Here is a 27641-nt window from a genome sequence, read left to right as displayed (position 1 = left end):
CGCATCTTCAAGGAAAGCTAGATTACAACTTAGAACCAAAGAATTTGGTTCATTAAGAGCTTAAGATAGTCATTCATCATTTTACATAAAGTACCAAAATGGAATTCTGAGAAATTTCTAAAACTGCTGAACTATTAAAATATAAAAACAAACATTTTCAGTACCACTAGAGAAGGGAGAAAGTTATTATAACATGAAACAACCCCCCCCCCAATATTACCAAGTGATAGATTTCAGTTCTTTAAGACCTTGTTAAGCATCGTTTCTCTGGAAGCAATGCTTTATGGTTTCTCATTTATTGCTAGGGTAGTTTTAGCCATAATAATACTATGTGCCACTTAAGTAATCTTTTAATTTTTTCTAAAGCATTATACAAATATGACTGATCCTCACAACAGCCCTGTGAGGTAGGTTAAGTAAATAACTTGGATATTCCAATGTTTACAAATGCAGAGAAGGAATTAAGAAGACTAAAGGGCTTCTCAGTTTTGGAGGACATTTATAGGTGGCCGAATGGATGTTCGGGGCTGTTACCTTGCTCAGTCCATCATACCAGGCACTATGCTGGTAAAAAAACCTGCTGCTAACAATTGATAAACATTGTCATACAATGTGAGTTTGGATAGTCATTTAACTGCTTGGGTAACTTGATTTATTGAAACAAGTTGACAGCCATTCTGCTCCAAAAGAAAAATCCAGAAATCCAGAACACAACCCATATAATACTTTTTATTGGGACCAACCAAATGACACAAATTGGTCCAAATAAAAGGCATTATGTGGGTTGTGTCCTGGGTTTTTGAATTCATTTAAAAATGCATACAGTTCAATAAGCTGTTAAGGGTTGGCTACAGACAATGGATTAGGTGTGGTATTTTGGGGTGCTGGGAATGACATCAGATATTCATTAAAGGCAATAGGCCAAGTAGTATGTCTTCTGGTGTTTAAGGAAAAGCTATCAGAGGTTGGATCACTTTTAAGAATGTCCTCATTTCATAATGTAGGAGTCTAGTAGCACCTTAAAGACTAACAAAATTTCTGGCAGGGTATGAGCTTTCATGAGCCACAGCTATCTGAAGAAGTGAGATGTGGCTCATGAAAGCTCATACCCTGCCAGAAATTTTGTTAGTCTTTAAGGTGTTACTGGATTCTTGCTTTTTTCTACTGCTAGTCACAGACTAACACGGCTACCCATCGTGATCTAGCTCTTATTTCATAATGTTTATTCTTTAGTTCTAAAATGTTTTTAAATTGTGTTCATGACATTATGCAATGATAGGTGTGTTGGAGCTGTTCTTGTTGTTTTCAAAGGAAGAAAGAAATCCCAGGGTGCTTCTGCAAGCTAGCCTCAAGGCTGCTTTCGATGTTACCTTTGCTTCAGTGCAAAGCTTGTGAAAAATGTCAATGACCCTTGAGAATGGAAAGGTGAAACACAGCCCAGATGATTTAATTCATCTTGGTCAGTATCAATTGGAAGGAACTTAATTGAAGTTCATAGTTACATTAATGTAACTATTAATGTAATTAATATATTAATAATGTATTGACAAGTTTTGACATTGATTAAAAATACATAAAGGGAAAGTCCAGCACTGCCAGCATGATGATACTGTGTGTTAATGTATGCCTCTCCAAACCCATCCTACAAACTATATATATTTTGCAGAAAAAAATGTGTAATGTTGCAGTCACCCACTGTTAACATTCTGTCCTTGGTATTCAAGTTGCGTGAGTTAGATCGGTCATTATTGTATTTGCAAATTGCCCAGCATAAAAAATTCCTATTGCTACACAATAACTGATACATTCTGTTGCCCAGGATGTTCCCAATATGCTAAAAGGCACTGAGAAATGAAATTATTCATTGTGCCCCTCTTCCAGGTTTCCTTGCTGTAGTTGCAGGGGCTTTACTTATTTTAAGCAATTCTTTCTTCATAGTGTAATACAGAGATTACATTTGGTCCTTCACCATTAATGCCTCAGGATATCCTAAATCTTTTAGCTTGCTCCTTCAACCTCCAGAAATCAAGCATATACTAGCTGGATGCTTATTTTGCCTTCCAGGATTAGAATCATTGGTTGCTTGCAACGAAAGGCAGATTGGAAAGCATACTGTTGGAAATTAAAGTTGGGATTTCACTTCAGACCAATTAGGAAGGAAGGTAGCTGCTTTTATCAGCTCTTTTGTATTTCGTCTAAACAGGATTCAGTTTCATAATCCTAAGAACTCGAGGTTTATCATTCCTACCAAGGCTAGATAACTCTAATGGACACAAAAGAACTAGATTGCTATATTAAATTCACTGCAGCCTTACATGAATTCTCAAAATGACTATGGAAATATGACAAGAGTTAAAATGCTTCATTTCAACTGAGTATTGTCTATAGTTAGCCTGGCTGTGCATGTATTGTATTATATCTTCCAGATTGTAGCAAACAGACAGAACGTGTCAGGGGATAGCACAGGGGCTGTACTTGGCCAGACACTGCATATGTTGTATAGAGGATTGTTTTGGGTTTTTTGCACAAAAGGACTAAGGCTTCTTTTGACGTTTCAGTATGCAGTATCCGTGGTTTGTGGGTCGTGGGTCGAGTATAATTGCAATGGATGAAAACAATACCTCTGTAATGACCTAAAAGATACTTTGTGAACAGGGTCCCCCCTGCAGGGCCCTGCTCGCTTCTAACCTGCCCATCCAAACTCTACTACATCTCTGCTTTTTGGGGTGCAGCAAAGGAGCTCTGCATATAGCATCCGGTGTGCTGTTGTTTGGCACACAGTCCTGAACTTTTGCTCTGTTTCTCTCATGCCACCCACTAATTGAGTCACTGCCTTCAGTGTTCTAAGCAGTTGGAGTGCCCCAAAAGCCTGGCATTGTGAAACCACAATGTTCAATTTCTAGTTAGTACAGGGAAGAATTACTTCTGAAAACATTCTAGGTTAAGAACATAAGAAAAGCCATGCTGGATCAGACCAAGGCCCATCAAGTCCAGCAGTCTGTTCACACAGTGGCCAACCAGGTGCCTCTAGAAATCCAAACAAGATGATTGCAGCAGCACCTAATATAATAGGCATGCTCCTTTGATACTGGAGAGACTAGGTATGCACCATGACTAGTATTCATTTTGACTAGTAACAATGGATAGCCCTATCCTCCATGAACATGTCCACTCCCCTCTTAAAGCCTTCTAAGTTGGCAGCCATCACCACATCCCAGGGCAGGGACTTCCACAATTTAACTATGCATTGTGTGATTTATCTCTTTTGAATCTCTCACCCTCCAGCTTCAGCAGATGACCCTGCATTCTGGTATTATGAGAGAGAAAAGCTTCTCCCTGTCCACTCTCTCCATACCCTGCATAATTTTATAGTCCTCTACCATGTCTCCCCTTAAAAGCCTTCTTTCCAAGCTGAACAGCCCTAAGCGTTTTAACCGCTCCTCATAGGACAGTTGCTGTAGCCCCCTGATCATTTTGGTTGCTCTTTTCTGCACCTTCTCAAGCTCTGCATTATCTTTTTTAGATGTGGTGACCAGGTTGAGCAGTCTCTGCTTTCTGGTTACGTATAGGTTCACATCACGGCTATGGTCCCTGAGTCTTGCTATCATGGGAAGGAAACTTTTTCTTAATACCGCCTAAGATTTAAAAAACTTTGACCAAACAAAACTAGAGCTACTAGCTGTACATTCCTGATGAAGAAATCACTTGGGGGGGGGGGGGAATCTGTAAAGTGCCAGACATATTCAGGGAAATTAAGATTAAAGCATTTTTTGACAATATGATTAATACAGGAAATGAGTGGTACTGAGCAAGGTTACATCACCTTACTTTAAAAACTGTAAATATTTTAAGGCCATGTTCCTCTTTTTACAGAAAAAAAATTAAGCACCTCTATATCTCAATAGTGTCCTATTCTTAAGCATACTTCCAGGCCAAAACATTTATGACCTCTCAATTCAGCAAGGGAATTAAAAAAAAACTTCCTTATATAATTAGAAAGCACTTAATTCAAAGTTACATGAATACACTGCACCATACAGGGGGAAATACTGCAAGGAAAATAATAAAAATACTAGCAGGGGAGGGGACTGTCCAATACTTGGTTCCTTTTTCAACCTTTATCTTAATACTGGAAAATATAAAAATCATTTATATAACATTATGCAAAAGAAGGCACAGCCGGTTATAGTTACAAAAGCACAACGCATAATATGCAGAAATACAAGATTAAAAAGTTTCACATCCTTTAGATACTGTTTTTGCTCTGTTTAAGAAAGTACTTCATTAACAGTGTTCAACACTTAGAGCTAGGATATAAAAAAATTATAACTCATTTTAATGCACAACAAATTCTTATACAAAAAACACTGTTTTTAAAAAATGCTAAATAAACACAATAAAAGTAGATCCATGTAATGAAAAGTGCAAACCATAGTAAAAGAGGGTTTTCACTGTGTCCTCTGTCACCAGAAAAAAATGAAACCCATCAGAATGGCGGTGTTAAATCCAGTTTGTTAGTGAGTCCTTAAATTGCTGAGACATCAGGATTTATGCGAATTTGGAGAAAGAAGCACTGGCGAAGAGGCCCCATCCAAGCTGGGAATTGGCACTGGGATGTGACCGTTTAGCAGAGTTGGAAACTGCAAGAGGAACAAAAGGGAAATCCTCATTGTCTGAGAAGCACATTATGCACTGCATACATATAGCTTTAACTTAGCCTTCTTTGGGTAGTGATTTCACAGGTATTTCCTCTAAACAGACATTAACTGATTGGAATTTTGCAAAAGGAAGGGTGCACATGTGCCACAAAAATATTTTAACGAGCACCTTGCCAAAGGTATGAATACTGCAACGGAGACATGCCTGTTACACAAACCTATCTAATCTTCAAGGCATTAATTAGCATAGCTTCATTTGGAAACTTCAAGTAATACACTAAAGATACTTGGAGGGAGGGAACTGGGAACATCAAAGCCAGCTGAGTAAGAGCTGGACTGTGCATTTGTCCCTCCCTTGCAGCAGGTAATTTAAAGCTTGGGTGCTGCCAGAGAGGCAGAAGACAAAGGCTCCTGAGGGCCCTAGCCTGAGGTCTGGCTAGGATGTCAATGGAATCATCACCACCAACAACTTCAAATGTCCTCTTGGCTTCTTACCTGCTTGAAGTTTGTAGTGGGAGGCCTTACAGGGATATTTGTGTTTTGTAAACTGATTTTTTTTTGTAAACTGATTTTTAAATGCTTTGTAAGCTGCTCCATGTCCCCACTGTGGGTTAAAAAGCAGGACAAAAACATTCTAAAACATGAACAGTAAACTCAAACAAGAGTTTTAATCATACTAGACCAATGAAGAACATCTTTTTCAACAAATGAAAGGCTCCACATAACCAAGATCCCTCCATATTTTGACAAACATTGGTCACATGACATTTTTCCAGCTCAGCCACCCATCATTTCATTTTGTGTGATGTGCAAAATGGCTTTTAAAAGTTATGCTTTTTTTAAAAAAAAATTGCCCCCTTGTTGTAGTAATCACTTTTATGACACACAGTTTTAAAATTCCTATTGGTTAGTGCTAGTGGGTTAGTCTTTACAGTGCCACAAGTCTCTTTCTGGTGTTTGCAGCAACAGACTGATATAGCTACCCTGCTGTAATGTCATTGGTGAAAACCATTTCCTGAATAAAAAGAGGGCAGGGGTAGGACAACGGGGGGGGGGGATTTGTGAGATTACCACCACTCTGAGCAGGCACTTCTAGCTATCCCTTCACTGCCTCACCACCACCATCACCACCACCACTCCAAAAATGTGAGAGTTCAGGAAGGCCTACTGGCTATGTTGACTTTAAAAATGCTTCAGGATGGCGGAAGAGGGAATGCGAGCTGATGGTGCTTGCTGCCCTCCAAAATCTATCGCCCAACTTCCCCTCACTGTGTAATCAGTCAAAGGGAAACATATGAGGGGGGGGGAATCCAGCATCAACAAATAAATATGCTGTCAATTTAACTTTTGTCAGTTTTTACACAAATGTGCTGTTTCACAGATGAGTACCCCAACCCAAAATGTATTGCTGAAGGGTCTTTTCAGCTTACTGTGTACTAAGGTGTCCTAATGTAGCCTGTCCTTGCAAAGATTACAAAGCAAAAAGGGTGTCATTCTGGGAAAAGTTATACAAGCAAAAATGCAAGTGTCCAGTGATACATTATCAGTAGTTCAAAATCAACCACCACATGGGCACTGCGTTGATATTACTGCAGCTGGAAATGCTTGCATGTAGTACTAGCAATATGATCTAAGTTCTAAACAACGAATAGCCAGGGATGAAACCAGAAGGAATGCTAGTCACACTAAAAGGTAAAGGTCCGCTGTGCAAGCACCGGGTCATTCCTGACCCATGGGGTGACATCACATCCCAACATTTACTAGGCAGACTGTTTACAGGGTGGTTTGCCAGTGCCTTCCCCAGTCATCTTCCCTTTACCCCCAGCAAGCTGGGTACTCATTTTACCGACCTAGGAAGGATGGAAGGCTGAGTCAACCTTCAGCCGGCTACCTGAAACCGACTTCCGTTGGGATCGAACTCAGGTCATGAGCAGAGCTTGGACTGCAGTACTGCAGCTTACCACTCTGCGCCTCGGGCTCCTGAGTCACACTAACAACATATTTAAAAAGCTCCCTCAACAATCCCTTCCTACATCAAAGTAGGAATAGTGATTCCTTGGGGATAGGTATAAGAAAATAATAAACTATCCCTGGTCTATAGGAACAGTTTGAGCATATGTGCCTATTATGCAACATGCCTTCATTCACTAATAAGGCATCTTCTGACACAACTTCTGCTGATTTCTCCACTTGCCCTGTCTTGTTCTGCAGTGACTTCAAGTTCTCTTTGTTATATGTTTATGTACTATCTAACTTGAAAGGTCCAGGGGTCTTCCCTGAAGTTGTTTGGTGCAAGTAAGGCAAGTAATAAGGAAACAAATTATTCTATAAACGCTTGGTGTGCAAATAACACCAGTTGCCAGTGCCTCCTTGCTAGCGTGTAGACCTTTCTTGCAGGGTAAACTGCAGCTCTGAACAAGTCTCTCATTGCCCTAATTATGATTCAAGCTTTCAAATCCAGAGTTAATTACATTCCGCAAGAGGCTCTCCCAGTTAACCTGCACCACTGAAGTAAGCTGACTAATGCAGAGCTGTCTCCTCTCTGTGCTGGGAAATGAAAGTTGCTTTACCTGTATGCCTACTTGGACAAAATTGATTTCACCATTCAAAGACCTTATGCACCAAAATAATCTCTCTAGCATAAATCTCTAACAGCTCCTTGCCTCCTTCTCATGATGGAAGAGCTTCCACAGGAAGTCTAGGAGGCTCCATCTTGCTATCATTGCTTTTGTCACTTTCCAACCCTCCAACTGAAGCTATTTGAGCAGGACAAGTCCCATTACGGGGAAGTCAAGAATGAGCCTTTGGAGTAAGTAAGTTCACAAGGACATATAACTTCTAGTCCCTTTTTCCTCCTAAACTCAGTCTTAATAAATAGGCGTTTTATTACATTTACACGGGTTTTCTGGACACACAACTTATTCCTGCTTTTCTTAGCAGTTGATCTGCTTGCTTGAGAATCCACGTTGGGTTCTGCAGTTCTTCCTTCCCATTTTCTCACTAATGTGCCTTTAAAAATCCCTTTTTTTGAGTGATGGTGCTGTAGTCGTTGGTGGCATCAAAGCACCAACCCCTTTTTTCCTTTTTCATTCCACATGTGCTATATTGATATACCACTAGAAGAGGAGCAATGGCCCCTGTGGAAAAATGCCCTGTATTCAAAGATTCATCCCAATAGTTGGACATTTGGTGCTGCACACTCATTTAAAAAAGTTTTCCTGTCAACAAACGGCAGGCAAACAGAAAGGTCAATTGCTCACCCATCTAGTCAATTGCTTTCAAGTGGCTGGTACTTCATGTTCAGCCATGTACGTGTCTCATTCCCCTGGCTCAGACACCGGGACAGAGTCTGTTAGGCTGGGAAAAGGGGGCTGGCTCAACTGACCGTGGAGGAGGAGAAGGCAGGGGAGAGTCCCGTTCCGTTCCACCATGCATTCCTTTGGATGTTAACAGTTAGGCCACCCGGTTTCATTTGTCAACAGGGCTGATATACGCACCAAAACAACTGCCACAAAGCATCTGCTAAGGCCCTCGCATACACAACCAAACACAACAACAGTGTGGCAGCTCAAACACAAACCTCCCTTCTGTCTCATCATAGCAGCTCTTCTTCCCACTGTAGGGGAAAGGAAGTATGCATGGCACATTGTTCTGAAAACAAAAAGAACCTCAGCCACATACATACATAAACGAGGAAGAGAGAAAAAAATAAACTCTGGGTTTGGACTCCTCAGACGAAAAGTGAGCTCACGTTGTGCTTCGCAGCCCCTCCCCCCTTCCGTAACGTTTGAAGAGGTCTGCATCTTGTGAGTTACAAGTATTTGAGCACCCCATATCAGGCAAACAAAGCTTAGATTTCGGTGGGGCTCAGCAGCAAGGTCAGGATTTCTTCATACTTAGGGAGACTCCATAAATGTGGAAGAAAATACTAGGTTGTAAATTTGAAAAATAAGGATAGACTAGCATGAGGAGGGCTGAGCAATCTCAGGGCCCACAGAACGTCAAGAGCAGCTGACAGTCACAAAAGTGGGGAGAGGGGAGTAGACTGGCCTGCTTAAGACCCTAATAACTGATGGTATATTGGGGAGGAAAATTTGGGTCAAAGGGATATTTCTCAGTTGGATTGTTTTCCCCCTACGGCCATTCCTCATTGGGCCGTATGTTTGTGTCTTTTAATGCCCAAATATACTTCTGGAATACGAAAGGCTCTGCTTTGCCGTCAAAGCACAATGCTATCCCTGGAAGAGAACTGTCAGCCCTCACCTAGCCTTTATCTGCAGTGAAATATTTGGAGAGTTGGTTCCGGTTCAGCTGCTGTTGCCACTTCTTATTCAGTTCTTAGGAAGAACACTTTTCCTACACTAACAGATTTGTCATCTCGACCTTTCTCTGAACCATACATTAGACAAATAAGGCTCCTTGATGTGACGGGTCCAGATTCCCTTTTCACTTCTATTTATCACTAACATTTGCTGGATGCTCTTGGTTCTCACTACAGGGCAAGTCTTTGGATGATTCTATCTGATCCTAACTGGGCGTCTCTAATCAAGTGTGCAACGTTGCGAAAAGCTACAAAAAAGATTATTTGAGGTGAAAGAGAGCTCTAGGACTGTTATGTAGAAGGTCACCATGCTCAGAAAGAGCTACAGTAGTTCAGTAAAGTTGTACCATATTGAGGACTGGGTCCCTTGTATTTTAAAAGACTCAGGCATCTGCTGCTGAGATACACAAGTCAGGGCCCAGACAAAAAGTATGAGTGCACAGAGTTTATCTTGGAAGAGAGGTGTAGTTCTAGTGTGCAGTCCACACATTCTCTTCCCCCCTTCACTTTGGTGAACATATTCATTTCAGGATTATTACACTGCAGCATTTCTCTGCAAGGAACTAGAACTGCTTTTGTGGGTCTTTACAGTATAACAGGGACAAACCTTGTTTGTATTCATGTATTGGATGTTGTCATCTTGGACATCCTTCCCCTTGATTTTCCCATTTTTTCCTTCATTGCTACCTTGTGCCATTTAATTTTATGTGGGGTTTTTCCGCAGTTGGTGACTGTGCGCTCACTGAGCAGGAGGGGAAAAAAACACAAACTGGTTTTGCTTCTAACAGTTTGTGAGGCACACCAATGCAGATGGGCAAGAAAGACATGGAGGAAAACAAACATGTGCAGTTTTTACTGGTGAGGACTCTGACCAGTTCCTGACAGTGGCTCTGAAAGTTTGATCTGTCTTTTCTGCTTCCTTAAAACAAGGAATAAAAGGTAGCATAGTATGACAAAACAAATCTAGATACTTGAAGAAAACTTGCCACTGTGCAGCTACTATAAAAGCTTGGTTAATAGGCAGATAAGGAGCCTACAAAGAATGCATGGACATTCACTGGTACCATGCTTGGTGATTTAGGACCATGGTGGTCCAAAGCTATACCACTATCAATGGCAAAGTATCTCTGCATGAGCTCTGGACTCATCTGGAGGCCTGGTTTGCGGACCTGCAGGGGTCGGGAGGAAAAGCAACGCCGGGTGCCGGTCATGGGGTTTGGAGGCGCAAATGTTCCAATGGCCCAGGAAGCTTCTAAGGCTGCACAGACTCCCCAGCGCCTCTTCCCCCGGCCTGACCAATCAGGTGCGGCCTGATGCGGCTAAGGGGCAGGGTCCTGGGCTGGTAAACCTCAGAGAGGGAGGTTTCCTTCAGGTCCACCTGACTGGTATATATCTGGGCCAGCTGCACCGCTGAGGTCATTCTGCCTTGTGGTTTTGTCCCACGCATCCCTATTATCACGATGTTACAGGGTTTTTTGGTTTGTTCACTCATCTGTTCTTTGTCACAACTTGTTGGCAGTGTCAGTATGGGGCTGGATCCATTTTGGGGGAAATTTTGCCTGGGTACCTGTTTCCCCCATCTTTGGGGATCCAAACCATGGATCTCTGAAATTACATTTCCTTTGATTGCTCTCTGACAGGAATCTGCTTATGTTTAGCTAACTAGGCTAGTAAACTAAGCTAGTGAGCACATTTTTCCCTGTATCAGTCCAGTGAGCTCGGAGACACCAGCCTCTGGTGACTGCGCTAACAGCTCTGCCTTCTCCTTTCAGGATAAGAGTTCAGAGAGCATCATCAGGGAAGGGCCATGGGTTAGCAGAGCATCTGCTCTGCATGCAGAAGGCCCCAGATTTAAAAAATAAAGGATCACATTTGTTGGTGATATGGAAGACCTCCACCTGCACATCTGCCAGTCAGAATAGACAGTACTGACCTCAGTAGACCAATGGACTGACTCAGCATAAGGCAGCTTCATGTGTGTTCATGTAGCCCATGCTTAATGTAGACCTTTTTCTGTGGGACATATAATCTCTGGAAATGTGTTCATGTCACTTCCCTTGACAGAGCTTTGCCTACAGCACCTTCATGGCTTAGTCGCCCTGTATCCTTCTGCAGCTGTGGTACAGACAGCTTTGAAGTACAATCTGTGTGGCCTTAAACTTGGAACGAAATACCATACTGCTGTTACTCGTATAAGGCACATGCACTATTGCTAACTATGGCAAGGATGGGAGTTATTTATGCTCTTAGACTATCAACAAGGTAATCAGCTATCCTTTGGCCAATACACTACTACATAGTATGGTACACATTTTGGCAGGTGCCACTCCACCAAGCAAAATTTAAAGTCCTCCCCCAGCCTAAGGAGCCTTCCTTTAAGCTAAGTGAATCTCCAACAGAAGAACCACTTAAGACAGTGTGGCATGGTGGTTAAGAGCAGCGGGCTCTAATCTGGAGAACCGGGTTTGATTCCCCACTCCTCCACATGAGTGGTGGACTCTAATCTGGAGAACCAGGTTTGTTTCCCCACTCCTCAACATGAAGCCTGCTGGGTGACCTTGGGCCAGTCACAGTTCTCTCAGCCCCACCTACCTCACAAGGCACCTGTTGTGGGGGGGGGAGGCAATTGTAAGCTGCTTTGAGACTCCTTAAAGGTAGAGAAAATCAGAGTATAAAAACCAACTCTTCTTCAAGTCTTCTTAAGCTGGAGGAAAGGATTCTGAGAGCTGGAGGAACATACCTATATAATGGGGATTCTCTACTTCCTTTAATTTTGGGGGAACACTGAATGTCCCTCACTGCACTGGGTGCAATACTTGCTCTTTGTTAATTGTCTTACTGTTATCGGTGTGAGGCGATCTTTTCTAAAAGATGGAGAGGCATCACTTCTGCTCATCAAGTGTACCTGTTTTCATGCCTGATGTATCGTAATGGAATTATGAAACTAGGGATAAAGATTTCTAATGCACTACCAACTACTACCCTGAAAAATCGAAGAGTTACCGGGCATATGTCCTTCAAGTCAAGCCAGACAGAACCACATGTGAGAGTGCAGTTACCTACCTGAAACAAGGTATTTGGTCCTTGCAGCCTGGCAGGACTCAGTGGAGCGACAGGACTGAGGCTGCTCCAGAAGTGAATGCTGGAGAGCAACGGACTCGGAGTCAGCAGCAATCCATTTGGGGTCTGCAAGAAAAGCCACACCAGATGTGTGTTCATCCATCCTTTACCTTAGTCATATCTCAACATATATTACCATGTGGGGTGATACACAGAAGGCTCCCTCTTCTGGTCTCAACTTAACTTGCTCAGTACTGTCGTTTTTAAACTCCTGTACTCAGAAACAGTTTCCTTTTCCTAAGCTCAGAACTGGATTGCAAAAATTTTTAAATGGAACTTTGGTGGAAGATTAATATCATCATGTTCTTAATTAAAAACATTCGAAAACCATCTTTCATAACCATACGATTACTCAAGTTGCCGCGACTAGTCAACGAGCCGCACCATTATTTGCAAGTGGATCCCCTGGTGGCTCTGGGCCAGTCCACTGCAACTCTCTACCATTGCAACATGCTGGTAAGGGGTAGTGTAAGAAAAAGGGTGACAGAGAGAGAGATACAGATATATATCCTACAGCCATCACAAAGGTTAAAAACGAATAAAAATCTGAAATCTGTAATGTTTTGGGGCTCAAAAAGTTTGTATCTTCTACAAGACATTGAAAACAATTAGGACATAGTCCATATTTGCTCTTGGGTTACGATTCTGGCTCCTTTTTGCCAGACATCAGTAGAGGTGGTCCTAGAGGTATGCATAGGATTGAACCTGAGACCTTAAAGAATGCACTGTTACCAATGATATTTCTGCAAACTATTACGCTTGAAGGATGCTATACCCAACGACCATTGGCACAGTGTATACATATCTACGGAGGCTCAGAACCAGAAGACCTGACCCATTATATGTTGGTCTGCCCATTATATCTAGTTCCAAGGCAAAGATTTTTAGGGACAATTCTGGTCAATTCAGATCAATGTACTGTGTTGGAGAAAGTTCTATTTTTCCTTGCAGACACAGAGCCAGCTGTCTCTTATAAAGTCACCCTCTTTGCTCTAGCAGCAAAGAAAACTGCATATCCCATGGGCAGGAGGCTGATAACACAGTCTTAATTTCAAGCTCTGTTTGGTTTTGCTGATGATTACAAAGTCTGTTAGTTAAATTCTAGTTAGTTTGTCAGATTCTAGATAATTCTGAGTGTTTAACTTTTAACAATGTTTTATGCATAGTGTTTTACAAGTTTTGGTAGTTCTGAGAAGCATTCTTTTTCCTGTTATTATTAATGCTTGTTATTTGGACTTACTGTGTCTGGAGATTTTTTTTCTAACGGCCTTTGGCCCTACACAATAAATGTGAACCTGAACCAATGATATTTAACCCTACAACAGCGTCACCAAATGGGTCAGAAGATGCACCTGAGATTCCAAACATCACAATTAAGGTGCAATAAAAGAGAGAAAATCCTTTAATTGTCCTAAAAAGACTGTAGTTCCCCCCCCCTCGTGCCATCCCTGTGCTTAATCAGGATGTTACATGACTTACTATAAAATTTCAAGCAAACATAGATGATTTCATTTTGCTCTCACGCAGCATCATGCCACAGCAACTAACCTTCTCTTTACTATGAGCTGGTTTCCCTGACTGTTCCCGATTCTGTTTGTGTGTTTGTTGAGTCACCCATTTTACGTCCTGATGCTGCCACTGCTTGTTGGGGGCAGAGCAGGAGGCTCATTGTTTTTTGAAACACAGCAGGGATGGCGATGCTGCTCTTTTCCACGGCCACAGACATTTGAAGGCCTCTTTAGCTCATTGCACTGATCCCTTCCTTTCCCCATGAACATGTCTGCCCCAACATCAGAGTTTGGGTGACATCGGCTTAGTGTATGCATTTTTTCAATATTATTTGTGTGTCAATAAATCACCACTTTATATGTATAAACAATGTGTAAATTGCATACAATGTGTTAAAAAGGGATCAGAAATAAGTAACTGAGAGCAGCGATGGGAATGGGTGGCCCAAAACCATTCAGACCGATAACATGTGGGAACCAAAAGGAATGTCCCTCCCTATTTGTAAGATTGACAAGATGAGCCCAGTGTTGTGCGCTATGACAGGAAGTAACTTTCCAGGCTCTGAGACAAAGGCTTGTTCCAGCCATGATAGCTCTGGTCATTTATTTGAAACGCCAGGCAGGGAGAGATCCTGGGCCCTTAAAGAATGTGTCTATAGTCCCTTCCAGGTCACATGGCTGCCTCACCATCTGCATCTGGGGAGGCAGTTAAAAGAGCACAGCTTGAAAAAAACCCAGATCTTACCCTTAAGTTACCAAGTGAAGGCAAAGAAGTCCTATGTTATGTTTTATGCCAGAAATAACCCTTTCATTTAACCTCTGAAGAAGAGTTAGAGCATTTGGCATATCTTATACAACAGAAGATATCTTTACAGCCCGAAACTTGAGCCTATGTTAGAAGGAAGTCTCCCTGGGGTCAATGGGACTTACTCCCAAGCAAGAGTGCACAGCATTGCAGTCATACAGCACAACCCCTATGCAAATTTATTCAGAAATAAGCCCCACTGTGGGCAGTGGAACTTACTCCCACACAAGGGTGCTCTGGATTGCAGCTTCGGCCTATCTACCTAGTCCTGCATGGCTTTTCTGTGCTCGCTGACTGCTATTTTCAACTGAATGACTCATAAACAAAGCTGAAACTTCTCTAGCAAGCAGCCACAGCTCAGAAAGCAACTGTCAGGTCATTTATTTTTAAAAAGAACCACAAACTCTCAGGCTTTTGTTCCCAAAATAACTATGTTTCCTTTTTTAGTGTCATAGAGCAAGTTGATCACTGTTCGGGGTTCACTGTTCTACCTCATGCCTTTTGGCATCATCAAAGCTAAGCTGTAATCATTTTGAGGTGCCTGAATCTTGTTTTTTTTAAAAAATAAAAAATAAATAGGGAATTTGAACACACTGCATTCTCTAAACCAAACATGGATATAGAATGAATGGAACTGAGTCTCACTTATTAACATTTCAATCCTTAGAGAAGGAACACCACAGTACTCGTTAGAATCCAGGCTCTCCCGTCAAGCATTAGATTTTATACCGTTACAGGGTATTAAACTTTTCCTGTGTAAGGCTCAGCGTTTCAAGTTCCTTCTCCATAAAAGGTCATAAGTAATCACGGAGTTGCAGTAAGATCTGTGTTAAGAAAAGATTTCTTAAAGGGCTGATCATGCTGAAATCAGACAAGGTTGGAGTGAAAGAGCTCTTACATTTTCCTCACCTACTCTGTTCAGCTACAGTTCTGCAGCCTTCCTACAAATGTCTGTGACACCTAATCATTCTCCCCAGGTCTAGTCTAGTTCCCAAGTTACTTCTGACAGGATAGAGTAACCCTGAGGTGATTTTACATCTGCTTTGTATGGTGAATGTTTGAACACACACCCCATATTAGAAGCTAGTATTTATTGAACTGCCCCTAACCTAGCTTGATGGTCCAAATTAGCTTGATCTTGTCAGATGTTGGAAGCTAAGCAGAGTCAATCCTGGTTAGTATATAGATGGGAGTTCACCAAGGAATACTAAGGTCTTTCTGCAGAGACAAGCAATGGAAAACTAATGTCTCTTGCCTTGCAAACCCTACAAGGTTGCCATAACTCGGCTGCACCTCGATAGCACTTTCCACCACTGCTACCATTTATCCAAACAGAATGAGACTGGGATTTGCTACTTTTGCTTGTGCCATGATTGGTGTTAGATCTCACCATGACAGGCAGTGATTCAAAAATGTATGACATAAGAACTTCAGCAGTACACTATTAAGATGTGAAGTGAGCCTCTGTAAATTAACCCTGACAAAATGGAGACATTACTTGTGGTGGGGGGGAGGTCTGACCCAGAAAATGGCTTATCTCCAGTTCTGGATTGGGTTGCATTCATCCTAAAAGAGTAGGCTTGCAACTTGGGGATGTTCCCGGACTCAGGCCTCCTGTTGGATAAACAGGTGGCAGCGGTCACCAGGGTCGCCTTTTACCAGCTGTGGCTGGTGCGCCAGCTAAGGCCCTTCCTGGGCAGAAAAGATCTTGCCACTGTGGTGCATGCCCTGGTAACATCTAGATTAGATTACTGCAATATGCTCTACATGGGGATGCCCTTGAAAACTGTCTGGAAGCTGCAGATGATACAGAATGCTGCAGTCACAGCATTGTCTGGTCACAGGGACCATATCGCTCCAATCTTGCTCCATCTGCACTGGCTTCCAAAATGCTTCTGGGCTCAATACACGGTGCTGTATGGCCTGGGACCAACATACCTTAAGGACTGCCTTCTCCTATTTAAATCTACCTGCTCACTCTGGTCATCTTTGGAGGCCCCATTTCAGTCACCACTGCCATCTGAGGCTAGACTGGTGGGGGGCCCAAGAAAGGGCTTTCTCCATTGTGGCTCCCTCCCTCTATTGGTATCTTCTGCCAGCAAGCAAAGACTTCTTCGTTTTGTTTGGCACACTCTCCTCTTGTATTGTTTGTTATGTGTTTTTATTGAATTGTTTTATAATTTTAAACAGTTTTAATTGTTGAAATGTTTTTATATGTGCTGCCTTCAGGAACCTAAGTGGCTGGAAAGGCAGCTGGAAAGGTCCCAGCAAAGCAGCTGATGACAATAACCACAACACTACCTCCACTCCCAGCTGCCTCTGATAGATACCTTTCCAAAGATCCCTAGATTTAAGGTATTATTTATTCATTATTTTAAGGTTCTCAGAGGAACACTGGGAAGGCAGAGAATTGTGTTATCATCCACAATCCGAAAAAGTGGCTATACATCTACAATTGAAGAAGCTATTGAACAGAATATGTTCCCAAGCATTTTGTGATCAACTATCCTTGGAACTGGAGGGAAGGATCGAATCACATCTCAGCAATGCACCTAGTGCTGCTTCCACCCCTTGTCATGATTGAACATCTTTTGCTTCGCCTAAGTCATGGTCCACAAGCAGAAAATTGCTCCATCTGACAAAAATCCTTCGGCAGATACAAGCCATGGTCTTAAAGTACCAGACGTAGCACTGTTGTGATGGCTTCATATCACTCTCTCCAGCAAGAAGACAACCAAGGAGGAGGACAATTGCCTTTGACTCCCACTAGCCTCTTCCTAGAAACAAACAGAAACTCCAGCGCTAGCCAGTACAATCTGAAACTTTCAGTGTTAGCATACCAGCCTCTTGCCATTACCAGATGCTTGGCACAGGTACTAGACAGATGCCAGAGATGCAGTGCTAGAGGAGTTAAAAGCCTATCGAGTGTTTGGAGTAAAGGGAAAGAGACAGCTGCAGAGACACTCACTCTGTCCTTCAGGGATCAGCCTTTTATATTCTCAATACCATGAAACACCACTTTATGATTAAAGAAAGACATTTGACCTAAACATGTCGTTTCTATTTAGCCTGAAAAAAGCCATGGCCCCAGCAAAACTCAGAATATAATTAAGCTAGCTCACTCTCTCTCTCTTTCACTTTGACTGAGGCCAGGTTGCTAGCTGGCCAGAAATGAAACAGCCTAGCTTACTCTTATACATTTTTTAAACAGACCCTTGAGAGGCAGGAAGACGGGAGTAATGCTTTCACAACAAACATCACCACCTGCTAACTGCTGCCGATGAAATAGTGGCTAAAGGGCAAGGTAAGGGGCCAGTTAGAAGTTGGCAACCCTAACCAAGGCGGTGATTGAACTTATGACTTGAAACTACACCTCAACCTAGTTCTGAGGTAACTGTCATACTGTGTAATATTAGACTGCAGTAAAACCTCTATATGGTTCTTTTAGAATTGGGCTACCTAGCAGCTTTGTGCTGTTTGTACTTACTAACTAGTCCTATTATCCATTTGGACAGGAAAGTTGGATGGTTTTGTTAGTCTTCATCACTATCCCTGGCTGATATCTGCTCCTTATGGACAGATAGACCTATATTTCTGCATTAATAACTTACAAGTAGAGCATTCCAGCATAACACATCTTCCCATTATCAATACTTTAAAAATTACAGTTTTTCAGATGTGTGTGTAAAGTGCCATCAAGTTGCAGCTTATGGCAACCCTATATGGTTTTCAAGGCAAGTGGCTGAGGTGGTTTGCCATTGCCTTCCTCTGCATAGTGATCCTGGCATTCCTTGGTGGTCTCCTATCCTATTATTAACCATGGCTGACCCTGCTTTGGTTCTATCTGATGAGATCAAGCTAGCCTGGGCCATCCAGGTCAGGGCATTTCTCAGATGCACACATTTAAAACACGTTAATATGTTTGTAATCCAGAAATGTGTGTTTAGGTTTCTAGAAGATGGCTGGAAGTGGCAAGTCACCCATCTTGGCAAACTATTAATGCAATTTCCACCAGTCCCCTTGGACAGTTGCCATTCATTTCAACAGGTCTTAATCTACAATGTCACCAACTTCTTCTACCCAAAGACAACTATTTAGACTATCCATGAGTGATTCAATAGTAATGAGGAAACCACATGAGGGGAAACAATCGTGTAGCAATTTTATCACTACTAGTGAGTATGTGTGGCAGAAGAAGAAGAGTTGGTTTTTATATGCCGACTTTCTCTACCACTTAAGGCAGAATCAAACCGGCTTACAATCACCTTCCCTTCCCCTCCCCACAACGGACACCTTGTGTGGTAGGTGAGGCTAAGAGAGCTCTAAGAGAGCTGTGACTAGCCGAAGGTCACCCAGCTGGCTTCATGTGTAGGAGTGGGGAAACCAACCCGGTTCACCAGATCCAGTGCCATGATCCTGCCATGGAAGCATCCATGATACAGAACCTTCTTTGATTTCTTGAAGCAAGCTCTGGGTTGATGATGCGTTTCAAATGTCTACACTACAGTAAATTGCCTGTAGTCCTGTTCACCTGAGATTAGATTTCTCCAAGTCACCACCAAATACAGCCTGTCTTGAGAGTGGCCAAGTGGGTGAAACATAAGCACTCACAAACAGATGAAAAACTATCGTCATCCATATTTGTTTCATTTTATTTTGCAATGGCTCGTTTTCAGATTGTTTTCTGAACTCCTTGTTTCGTCTTGACACTATTAATAACAAATAAATTAGAAAGGATGCCATACACATTAAATCAAATGCAGTTCTTCTCACATGAACCAAATATGTGACCACTAGATTTCTTCAGTAAGGAACTCTGATTTCAGTTACTTCTTGTAACTGAAACAGCTAAAAGCCATTTGATATAATGAGTATTCAGTAGGCCTGTAGAGAAAGAACTGTGTAGCAAGTATTTTACAAATCTTCACAGCCTCTGAAACTGAGATAGGCTTAATGAGATCTTTTAAAATGAATGAAAAGGTCACCTTTTGTAAATAGGTACAGCATGTGACACTAGAAAAATCAACCAAGAATCCCACAAGTGTATATGGCAATGACTTGACCCACCAAGTCCTTGTGTTTGTTTCTTGGTGTTTCTGGATACCCTGAAGCAAGCTTTAATAAATGGTGCTAATGGCCACCCCAGCTGTATTCCTTGTTAACCTTCACTGGAGGTAAGGACACTGCATTGCATACTGACTGCTGTCTTTATTCTTTCAATGCATTCCCCACACATACACACACGTGCATATAGTACTGAACTGTGTGCAAACAACACCTACAACTATTTCATAGCTCCCAACCCCTAAGAGGCATAGAATGTGGAGACGTCTAAACTATCATTCAAGGTGTCCAAATCTTACCTGGGCAGTAAAGAAAGCTGGAGTCAAAGATCCTGAAGGAAGTGCGGGGCTGTTGAGGGCAATGGAGCCAAGGTCAGTGCTTGAAAGAACCATCGGAGGTGGTGAGATCTCCAAACCTTTGGGTTTCTTAGCCTTTGGGGGAAGAGAAGGAGATTTTGTCTTGGATCCTGAAGAGAGGTTCAGTGGCTCAAGAGAATCAGAGTCCTGGCAACCAGACTCCAGAAAGAGGCTTCTGTGTTCCAAGGGAAGGGGAGAGTGAGGTGACAGAGACGGTGACCGGGAGGAAGAGGGTGAAGCTGAAGAAATGCTGGCTGCATTGGGCAACATTAAAGATGATATTTTTGCAGAGACGGAAGATGCTAGAAAAGCAGAAGCAGCTGCTGCTTCAGATGTTGATGGCAATGACACTATGGGCCTCATCACTTGCTTGTCTGTTTTGTTTGTCACAAATCTTATAACAGTTCGGACTTCTTCCAGAGGAGTAGTCCCTTCCAGTTTCTCATCCAGCTTTTCCGTTTTGATTGGCTTGAGAGAATCTGCCTGGTTTTGCAGGGAGTTGATGGTGAAAGAGGAGTACAGGCCTGAATGGATATATTCATTGCGGCTCGTGCTTTTCAGGGCCGACAAGGTATGCTTGTGGTGTTCTCGGCTTTCCAGAGGTATCTTGCAGTCGCTGTCCTGCAGCAAAAGGCTCTCTCTGCTGATTTCCACAGCATGAGAATCCATCTTTAAAATCTCAGGGAATGATACGAACTTGTACACAAACTTCTGCCCAATAACCTTCTTGATGATGTTCTACACAAAACACCAAACCAGATGTAAGAAATTCAAGTTCTGACAAAGCATATAAAATATGCAATATATCCATTGCCCCTCACTGAAAACTCAGCTATTTTCCTGCCCTTGTTTCTCCTTTTCCTTATGTTTTTAAAACCCTTCTGAATCCCAAGATTTGCATGAGTAACACATTTTTATCAGCTATCAGATCAATAAAGAATCTCATGAACACAATTACATATTTTTTATTGCAATAAACACCAGCAACATTCTAGGCTCATTTGGCAATAAATACTTTTAGGCACCAGGGCATATTTGTAATCATTGTTTTAATAAAATATTGGCTTTTGTACTCTTAAATTTTATAAACATACCAAGTAGGTTGGTGAGGCTATCTTCCATGGATTTCCTAATTCATTTTGTAGACATCTAAGTACTATAACAAACTCTTGTGGCAAAGAATTCCACAAGTGACATTGCAGTCCTAAGCAGAGTTACACCCTTCTGAGTCCATAGATTTCACTGGACTTAAAATGCTAAAGCTTTGTTTAGGATTGCACTATAAGGGGGTTACCACACTTTGTATTCCCAGCGATGTATTAAGAGTTTGAAAACGTTATAAAAAACATCGCTTTAAAAGGGTTTTTGGATACCACGGCTTATAAATGGTTGGAAGACGTCTTCACAGCTAAAGGGGCCAAACAAAGTGCGAACAGTATTTTTTATAACGTTTCCAAACTCTTAATACATCGCTGGGAATACAAGTGTGGTAACCCCCAGTATCATATATTGAGTGCTAGTTTTTTTCCATTGGTCAACCTAAATTCTAGTGTTTTGAAAGACACCTTAAGTGTTACCAGACTTCACATTTTTACCTTGTCATAGTAGTATCTCAGTGCTCTGCTCAGTTTGTCATAATTCATGTTAGTCTTGTTTTTTCGTAGTCCCCACAGCTTAGCCACTTCTTCTGCCTTAAGTAATTTGAATTCGCCATCATTGGACGTCCAGCAAATCAGGTGCTCATGTTTCTGATCGAGAAGCAACTGCAACAGGAACTGCCACAACGTGATTGCACTCTCCATGCCTACAGAGAACCAATAAAAGGTGGCGAGGGAGTGGGGAAGAGAGAGAAATGATGATCAGCACATTTGCTGGAGTCAGGGTAGTTTCAACCACAACATTTTTGTAGGATCTTTGTGACATATTTAGAAAATAAATGAAGATGTATAAACTAATGAGCATGCAAGGGTCATAAAACAGTTTCCCAATACATTAACATCTAGTAAATGTGATCATTACTAACTATAAAAATTGAGTATCATAAAATTCTGGAGGGGAAACATAGAGGATTATTTCATGAAAAATAGTGAGAAACTGACCAAGGATCTATTGCTTTTTTTAACACCTCTCATTGTTCACTAAGGAAACTATGTTTACCTCCAATATTGGACTTCTGAACTGGATAGCCCCAGGCTAGCCTGATCTCGTCACATCTCAGAAGCTACGCAGGGTTGGCCCCGGTCAGTATTTGGATGGGCAACCTCCAAGGAACACCAAAGGTTGTGACGCAGAGGCAGGCAATGGCAAACCACTCCCAAATGTCTCTTGCCTTGACAACCCTACGAGGTCGCCATAAGTCAGCTGTGACTTGATGGCACAAACAACAAATATTGGACTGGAGACTGATTATAGTCAATATATTTATAATTAGAAAGGGTACACTTAAAGAGACTCCTTAACTTGAACATTGTTTTGCCTCAACTATGGTCAGCATATTGATGCGATTCTGGTGACTAAATTTATTTTTCTGTAAATTTTTCTTCAATTGGCTCCATGGAGAGAAATCACATACTGGGGCCTTCCTGACACATTGCAGGCTGTATTTTTTAAAGCTCCCTTTGCATGTAAAAAAAAGTACTTTGTGAAAAAAAGTGAAAGCTTGCTTGCAAACTGTCAGCATTTCCCACCACCCACCTTCTTTGTATATTGCTGCACTCAAATGAATGAGCTTATGTATGCTTATCTCCATGTTGGACTGTGGCCATTTTCTTCCTCTCCTGCCCCCTGTCTGCAAGTTTATCACCCATTTTATCATTATGTGTTTATTATGGTCACTGGAGCAAAATGCCCTTAATTGTCATCTCTGTGCTAACATTGATGGCATTTCTCCTTGGAACTTGATTAGTTGCAAAGCCAACTACTTTAAAAAACCCTTTGTTTTCATAAAACTTTGAAAGTTGCATCCAATGAATAATATGTTATAGAGTGGATTATCCTGGCTTTGGTACTTTGGAGCTGAATTTTATTATATATGTTACACTATTTAATACAATTTCCCCCTTAAATCTTGCAAACAGATGGAGCTGTTTGACTACTCCCTTCCACTTATCCAGTTAAAAAAAAAAAAAAAAACAGCCTGTTGATCATATTGTCTTATACTGTGTAGAACACCTTGAATCTCAGTGAGAAAGGCAGACTATAAATAACGTAAACGAATATACAAAACTGCTATCAGAAATAGTATGACTATCAGAATCAGACTGGATAAAATTCAACAAATTTCTCTATGTACCTTTTGACGATCTAGAGGGACAATCTAGAGGAAGATCCTGGAGGAAGAGTCCAAACTGATCCCCTTCCTTCTTTGTGGGCCTTCAGCTTGTTAATGTAATGTAATGGCTATTGATAACAATACTGTTAATGAGAGTCACAAATCAGTGACAGTATTATTTTCACTATTTATAAACTGCCTTTCTACCTGAAAAGCACTTAAAATCAGCATTTAACATAATTATATTATCTGTCCGGGGAAATATGTTCAATGATCTGATTTCTCATTGGCCTAAAACACGAGTTCTGCTAGTTGCGTCTTCAAAATATCTGAAGCTTAAACTGAATCATTTTGTGGATCTACCACTAGATGGCACACGCTTTTGAGTCTGAACAAGCAACTCTTTCCACTAGAGAATTTTAAACTTCTTTTCTGCAAAATTCTAGGAGGAATTTAGTGCACTGAATCACTCCTAGAGCTTTTATTTGCAAACTTATAAGGGTAGAACTTTTAAAAATGTTGTTTGCTTACCACAAAATCTTGTTCAATAGCACGGCATGATTAAAGGCATGCAAGGCAGTTTGGACAAGAAAGATTACCAAAATTTGTACACCCCCTGAAGAGTTTCATACATCTAATTTACAGACACAGCAATTGTCTTGTAGAAGGCATAGTACTGTATACCACTAACTCTTTGCCCACTACTATGTATCAGTTGTGAAGTATCTTTAAAGCTTGATAATCTTTTCCTTATTTGTTCCAACAGCTACTCAGAGAGATGGGATACCCCTATTCTTGTTTTACCTCTAGAGGTGCAGAGGCCACCTGGGAATACTGTACCAGCAAATGTCCTCCTGACCTTACTATGGTTTTCCTGCTCTATACTAGCTACACACAAAACACCATCAACCTCAAACAAACTTGGGGTCAAAGTTATACTGGAAAGGCAGATTCTGAACAACTGACTCTCTCCCTGGCTCACCACTGCCTCAAAGCACCCATCTAACACAGCACCGTCACAGCCTGACTCCATCCTTGATATTCAGAATTATTTCATTACAGAAAACGTTGGTCTTTTTTAAAATGGAGAAAATCCCATTTAAGTATTCTAACCTAAGAAACAGTGAGTGTCCTGTGAACATCTGTGCAGTGCATCAACAGTATACTGTATGGCCAGGCATAGCTTCATGGGCAGCCATTCCAGACTTATGAGGAAGCCTGCATAAATTCATGTAAAATGTATATTTAGGCTCCACTATATGTATATTTTGGCACTAGTAAAAGCAGAACCCATACTTCATTACATAATATTTTACGCATATTTTGAGAACTTACAGATAAATTTCTTTTTGGTGCGATATAAAATAAGGATGACTATATAAAGATGTGTATTTGACATTTTGCTAATAGATTCTTTCAAAGCAAAAATCACTTAAAACTATTATGTTCACACATTCATTTAAGCCCACATTAAACAATCACATATTTTGACAAGCAATGCAATTGAAATATGGTTTTAAATTTTAGTTTCCATACTATGTAAAGGCACCACCCCATAGTTCAAAGAACTGTTTATTTGTATCATCATTTTGCCTACAGTACAAGGAGTTCAGGGTACTGAACAAGTTACATCTCCAGATTTTAAACTCACAGCAACCCTAGGCTGTATGAATGACTTAGCCACATGAACCTCTCGAGACACAAATCTCCTAACTAACCACTTCATTCCACTGCAACTCCAAAAGAAAGACCCCCAAAGGCACGTATCTGCCGTATTCTTCTGAACGGTTAAAAACAGAAGAATCAAATTGGCTTCCAGAACACATTCAATCCATAAAAAATTCCATTCCAAATCGTTATTAAAAAAGAAGCAGCATTAGATCATTCTGGGTGATTGTATAGATAACACTCTGACAGTTGCATTCTAAGCAGAGTTACATCCTTCTAAGCCCACTGACTTAAGTGAACCTAGATGGACATAACTCTGTTTAGGATTGCACTGTTAATCTTCTTTGTCTGAACTTTAGTTATCTCTGCCTCCAGTTTGTCAGAATTTAATATCTTGCTCATCAGGTCAACAGACCTCTGTAGAAATAAAAAGCTAAGCCCAATCCAAAAACAGTGTCAAACCTGATCTTTTAAGGGAAATGCTACTACCCCATTTATCTCAGGCATGAAGCCACCATCCCAGTCTGAGGAACATCCATGTGCAGTCTGAAGAACATCACATGGACCTCGTCATCACCATCTCCAGTTGAGCACATTTACTGCACCATTTAACTCTAAAGAAAAGGAGAAACAGACGTGGGAATCTGATCCAACTGACCTTAAAAGACCTTGCAAAGCAAAAATAAGAATTACATTTAGTTCATTTCTTAGAGATGCTTAATTGTTTTCACATAGATTTTGTAAATTTTTGTACTTCTAACCCTTTAAATTTCCTGAAAGGTTAAATGTTTTATTTCAGAAACAAAAAACCAACAACTTCATTTCCCCCACGAAAGTCTTGGCTTCAAGTCTCCCAAATAACATGATTTACTATTACCTCATAACAAGGGGAATGCCTAATCTGAAAGAAACTTTACAAGGGAAGAGGGCCCCGTGCAACAACTTACACTGAATGCCTTACGATGATCAATTATGCCAATATAACTAAAGATCTACCAAAATGAGGAAAATGATTGCTGAAATAATATGGAGTGAAGTTATTTGTCATCAGGCTATTTGAAAAACCTTCTACTTTGCCAGTGTGCACAAGTGCATTAATCTCTCTATGGAAAATGCTCTTTTTGCAGACACTATTTTGCACTTCAGACATTTCTCTCTCTTTTTAAACGTCCTAAAGAACATACTGATATTAGGGCACAGACGGACATCTATTTATCAGCTCTGGATCTCAACTGTCTAGCAGCTTTCTCTCTCTTTCCCCCCCCCTGCGCTGAATGACGTAGGGCATTGTTAGCTTCTCGTTCTCGTTAGCACTTAGCTTCCTCTATTGCTGCAGGCTACAGGCAGGAAATGGGAAAACGAACCAGAGGAAACCTGGCCTTCTACATCTGTCCTTGTTTGTAATCTCAGCTCTGGTTTTATTTTGCTAAGTGGCGCAGGTTTCTGTTAACTCCTAAAATGCCAACTTGACTTGTCAAAACGCCTCATCAGTTTCTACTGAATTACACTATTTTTAATGCAACTAACTAAACAGTAATAACTGAATTCTTTCTCATGCCCAACAAGAAAAGTAATCACAACGCGGTGTACAAAGGACAACGTTTGCCATATGAAAGGACCAAAGGAAATTAGCGCACAGTAAAGAATCCCTGAGCTCCCTGAGGCACATCATGCGAACAAAATTCACACATATAGTTTCCTAAACAGACAACAATCCCACATTACTCCAAGCATTGCTCCCCATACCAATATTCTGGCTGCTTACTTGTAGGCAACCAACCTGCATGAAAATAAATGCAATTCGTATCAGCTGCTTTTAAGGATATCACTACTAATCTTAACTATCAAACCAAACCCACAAGTCTAAGCCTTGAAGACATTAAAAAGGGTGTTGAAAATACACAAGAAATCAACAACATGTTCATATGGGGACAATTTGGGGGATGGATGCATTTATGAAATGGCTGCATCCAGTCTTCACAATTCCCATGCAAAAGTAACAGAACAAACCCACATTTTGGAAGGCTCAATGGGCACTTAAAGTTGCATGTAACCACTACAAAAAGTGAGGAGCCGTCCTGAAAGGAAAGATCCAGGGTCTCTTATGAGCTGAGCTATCTGATTGCTGGGGTCCCCTTCTTGCAGCAGGAAAGAAGCAGGAAAACCCTGGCTTTCCTTAGGAGACATTCCATTATTATGTTCGCATCTGACAGAAGCCAATGGAAAATGCATGAAATCATGCCTTCACTGTGACATACAAACATACAGGCATTGTATTAAACTACCACAGGGCAAGGGAAAGAGCATACTGAAGAAACCCCATACCTGGCCAGGGAGAAGTCTCCCCTCCCCCCATCTCCATTCAGCCTCAGAAGGGGCAAGCACCACTGCAAAACAAAAAAGTGTCGTTATAGCCACCAAGCTGAGATCAATAAGGATTCCACAGCAGCATCAGTAGCCACATCCAATCAGAAGCTGCAAGGTTGACTATGGATGCCTGGAGGAGCAGGGATCCTGAACAGAGTGGTGACTAGTTCAACAAATGCAGAAGACCTTCTTCTCCACAGGTTGGCTGAGCAAAATGAGAGAGGATGGAGAGTACTTCTCTCCCAAAGGCAGCTGGCTGGTATATTAGATGGAAGAGGTGCAGCCCAAATCAGAGGTTAGGAGGGCCTCAGTGTAAGGCACATGAACACATGAAGCTGCCTTATACTGAATCAGACCCTTGATCCATCAAACTCAGCATTGTCAACTCAGACCGGCAGTGGCTCTCCAGGGTCTCAGGCAGAGGTCTTTCCCATCACCTACCTGCCTAGTCCCTTTAACTGGAGATGCCGGGGATTTAACCTGGGACCTTCTGCATACCAAGC

The 27641-nt window shown here is 41.5% G+C and overlaps 1 protein-coding gene across 1 annotated transcript in view; it reads right to left on the bottom strand.

Moving 5' to 3' along the window:
- Positions 1-4407: 4407 nt before the first annotated feature.
- Positions 4408-27641, bottom strand: part of ELK3 (ETS transcription factor ELK3) — a 42807-nt gene continuing 19573 nt past the window's right edge. Inside the window, exons 2-5 of the mRNA XM_056846274.1 lie at positions 21428-21636; positions 19776-20570; positions 12043-12165; positions 4408-4640 (exon numbers count right to left, since the gene is read on the bottom strand). Of these exons, the coding sequence (XP_056702252.1) occupies positions 4542-4640; positions 12043-12165; positions 19776-20570; positions 21428-21634 (1224 nt within the window). The 5' untranslated portion in view covers positions 21635-21636 and the 3' untranslated portion in view covers positions 4408-4541. The remainder of the gene's footprint in view (positions 4641-12042; positions 12166-19775; positions 20571-21427; positions 21637-27641) is intronic.

This window comes from Euleptes europaea, chromosome 3 (assembly GCF_029931775.1).
Source record: "Euleptes europaea isolate rEulEur1 chromosome 3, rEulEur1.hap1, whole genome shotgun sequence".
NCBI classification, from domain to species: domain Eukaryota; kingdom Metazoa; phylum Chordata; class Lepidosauria; order Squamata; family Sphaerodactylidae; genus Euleptes; species Euleptes europaea.
This window is presented reverse-complemented; position numbering and strand designations above follow the sequence as displayed.